Source organism: Lolium perenne, chromosome 7, assembly GCF_019359855.2.
Source record: "Lolium perenne isolate Kyuss_39 chromosome 7, Kyuss_2.0, whole genome shotgun sequence".
Lineage (NCBI taxonomy): Eukaryota > Viridiplantae > Streptophyta > Magnoliopsida > Poales > Poaceae > Lolium > Lolium perenne.
The window spans coordinates 26,679,817-26,683,240 of record NC_067250.2 but is presented as its reverse complement, the minus strand read 5'-3'; the positions used below and the strand labels follow the sequence as shown (position 1 = coordinate 26,683,240).

The window sequence follows — 3,424 nt, the reverse complement described above, 5'->3', positions numbered from 1 at the left end:
AAGTTCGATGCTAAGAAGATTTGGATGGCACACACGGAACCCAAATGCAAGCTCTTCGTCTGGCTTGGCCTTCATCGCAAGATCCTGCTCACTGACATGTTGGCTACTAGAGGATGGCCCCATTACCCCATATGCCCGCTATGCCTACTTGCTTTTGAAACGACCATCCATCTCTGCAAGGATTACCCCATCATGCTGGCCATCTCTTAGAGGGGGAAGACAACAAGGGAATCGTCACGCACAGACAAAGTTACACCTCCACCTCAGACTGGTGGGACGCCATCATTGCTGGCAAGCCGCGCAACAACATGCGGTGTATAAGTGGTCGGTTGTTGTATGTTCTCTTAAACGCTTGGAAAGAGAGGAACCACCGCATCTTCACTGGTCATCGCCTCACCTACCTCGAGGTGGCGTCCATTGTTAGGGAGGACATCATGCAGATGGATCTTGCCTTTGCTATCGTCGAGTGCAGAACTTTCCTGCCGAGCTAAACTAGATTTTTGGTCGTGTTCAGTTATGGTGGTTTCTCGCATGTTTACACCTTAACCTAAACATGCAATCCTTGTACAGTGGACCGTTTTCGCCTCTTGCTTAATGGCTCTTCCCGGTTGCTCCAAAAAAATACTTTGTTTCGAAAAGCAAAGACAAATTCAGGCTCTCTAATATTATAGAACTGAAGAGGACATGACCCTCCTATTGTGGCCGATGTACGATCCTAGAGCTCTTTTGACGGAATTCGACGGAATTTAAAAGATCTTTTTAGGCCAATACTTATTGCACAAGATTTCCAAAGCTTGAATTTTATTATATCACATTCAAACACTCTCGGATGGAATTCTTGTTTTTTTTTCAACTTCGTAGGATAATTCTCTTATTTTTTAACATCATAGGATTCAACATAACATGATGCTATATAATATTGCATTTTTTCCTTCGAGAATCCTAGGAGTCAAACTGCTTTTTCAAATATGTCAAACTCATAGTAAATGAGGTATGCATTTTAAACCTGATCTTGAAATTTAAAATGTGACCGGCTGATATGGGTCCAAATCAAAATGAGTACACATGTGTTCTACAGTACTGATGCATCTGGTGCTCTCCCGTCGCCGGAGACCCGGAGTATTGAACTGCTCAATACTCAATGCTCCTCGGGAACCTAACAGAAGGAGTTTAGAGCATCCCCACTCGTTGGCGCTCCCCACGCCCAAATCCGGCGAATTTTTCGTCCGGATTGGAGGAAGATTTGGCGTGGGGAGGAGTAGTTTCCCAGTCGTGTGCTCCCCAAGCGGCGTTTCTCGGGGAAAAAGAGGATGGCTCGGGGAATCCGGACGAAAGAGGAGACACGTGGGCGTGGGCGGTTGGTTTAGCTTCGTCCGGAGTCCCCGAGCGCGCCCCGGGGGGCCGGGGATGGCGTGGGCTCGCCGGATGGATGAAGGGTCAAATCCGGACGAAAAAGAGGAACCGGGGGCGCGACTGGGCCGAATTTCGCCGTCCGGATGGAAAAAACGTCGCTCGGGTGCCTCGTCGGGGGACGAGTGGAGATGCTCTTACGCTTGTCTACCGGCCACTTAACTCTCGTTTTCATCTTCATCCTCTGCCTCATTGAAGGAAAAAAGTGGGACACCTCGCGCGAGAACCGACGCGCGCGATGCCTTGCTCCTCTTCCTCCTCTTCGGGCAACGACGACGACCCCGACTACCGCGTCGATTCGTCCGACGATGACCAGAACCACCACGCCGCCACCACCGACGACGATAACGACGCCGCTGCCGTCGTCCTCCCGGCGCCCCCCGACGCCGAGGGCGTCGTCTCTTTCCTGCGCACGCAGGACGAGGTCGACGCTCTGTGCCAGCAATACGGCGTGCCCAAGGATCAGTACACGGCTCGCTCCGCCGGCGACCTGCGCGCGAGCTCGTCCCCGCCGCCGGGCGCCGTGTGCGTGTACGCGCACGCGCTGGAGGCTGGGATGCGCGTCCCGCTCCACCCGTTCTACCGCGACGCGCTCGCCCACTTCGGCATCGCGCCGACCCAGCTGGCGCCCAACGGGTGGCGCATCATGGCGGGCTTCCTCGTGCTCTGCCGCTCCGCCGGCGTGCCGCCGTCCATCGCCGTGTTCCGCTACTTCTTCGGATGCCTCCCACTGTTCTCCCAGAAAAACAAGCGCAAAGGCTGGTATTTTTTCCGAGCCAGAGACGCGTCCCTATGCTTCGCGGGTTTGCCGCACCGTAACACGGGCTGGAAGCACGGGTTCTTCTTCCTCTCGTCGCCGGAGCCGTGGACTTGCCCCGTGGAGTGGGGAGAGCCGCCCACGAGCTCGCTCGTCGAGCCGGTGCTCAACGGCGAGGAGGAAAAAATGGCGGCGAAGCTGCTGGAGGCTCACGACGCCGCCCCCGTCGATCTCAGGACCTATCTTTGCGAGAGCAACCTTGTCGCCGCCATGATATCTCCCGCGTCGCCGGTGCCAGCGACGCCGCCTACTTGTGTTCATACAACCGCCGGTTCCGAAGGAATGGATCCCCTGGTCTACGGCATGATGAAATCCATTCGGGCGGAAAACGCGGCGGCATCGGCGAGCAAGGTGAAAAGCGAGGCGGGCAGCGACGCCCCGTCGTGCGGAAAGAAGAGGAGTCTGAAGGAAGCATTCGGCGAGGAGGGGCGGCCTTCTCCTGTGCTGCCAAGCAGGCGACCTGCCGCGCATGGCATCTCGGCGCCCGCCGGCGCGTGCTCGCCGCCCCCAGGCTTCTCCCGGAAGCCGACGCGCGTCCCCAACGGACACAGCGACGACGGCACAGACTGGGAGGCCGCACGGGAGTTGCTGCGAGGCGCCGTCGCGCCACCGCTGGAGCGCGTCTTTGCCGCCAGCAAGCCGTCTGATGTCGTCGCGTCGTGCAACGTAGAGGTTCTCAAGGTATGCCAACAAATGTAAATTCCTTTGGTATGCGCATCTAATGGATTCCCATCGATCGCATTGTCTGAGAGCAGGCCGTGAACTACGCGATGTACTCCTCAGCATACGCGCTGGAGCTGGAGGAGAAGCTGGCGGCGCGAGACACGGAGGTCGCCGCTCTGCAGGACCAACTGAAGAGGGCCAAGGCCGAGCTCGCTGTGGTGAAGGATCGCAGGAGGACATGAGGCGCGTCGAGCTCTTTGGTCTCTAGCAGGTGTCACGTTCTTTTGATGGCGAGATGACTGGCACTACCTCACGTGTCCGGATTACCGGCACTTTTTTGGCGCCAGTTTACAATCAATGCCTACAATAGAGTACCATTCATCATCTACAACATCTTTCACATATTATATCTACTTAACTTGAGTTGAAAATATAAATGGTTCTGATCCCAATTCTAACTGCTTCAGGTTTACTTGTATTATCCCAAAGTTGACAATGTTTTTAATTCCAGTAGGTTTTGCCCATTCATATTTG

General features: G+C 55.3%; 1 protein-coding gene across 1 annotated transcript; it reads left to right on the top strand.

Moving 5' to 3' along the window:
• Positions 1–1,621: 1,621 nt before the first annotated feature.
• On the top strand, positions 1,622–3,424 carry LOC127318018 (uncharacterized). Its single transcript, XM_051348628.2, has 2 exons — positions 1,622–2,908; positions 2,983–3,424. The coding sequence occupies exons 1-2, from the start codon at positions 1,649–1,651 to the stop codon at positions 3,130–3,132; spliced, it is 1,410 nt and encodes a 469-aa protein (XP_051204588.1). The 5' UTR covers positions 1,622–1,648; the 3' UTR covers positions 3,133–3,424.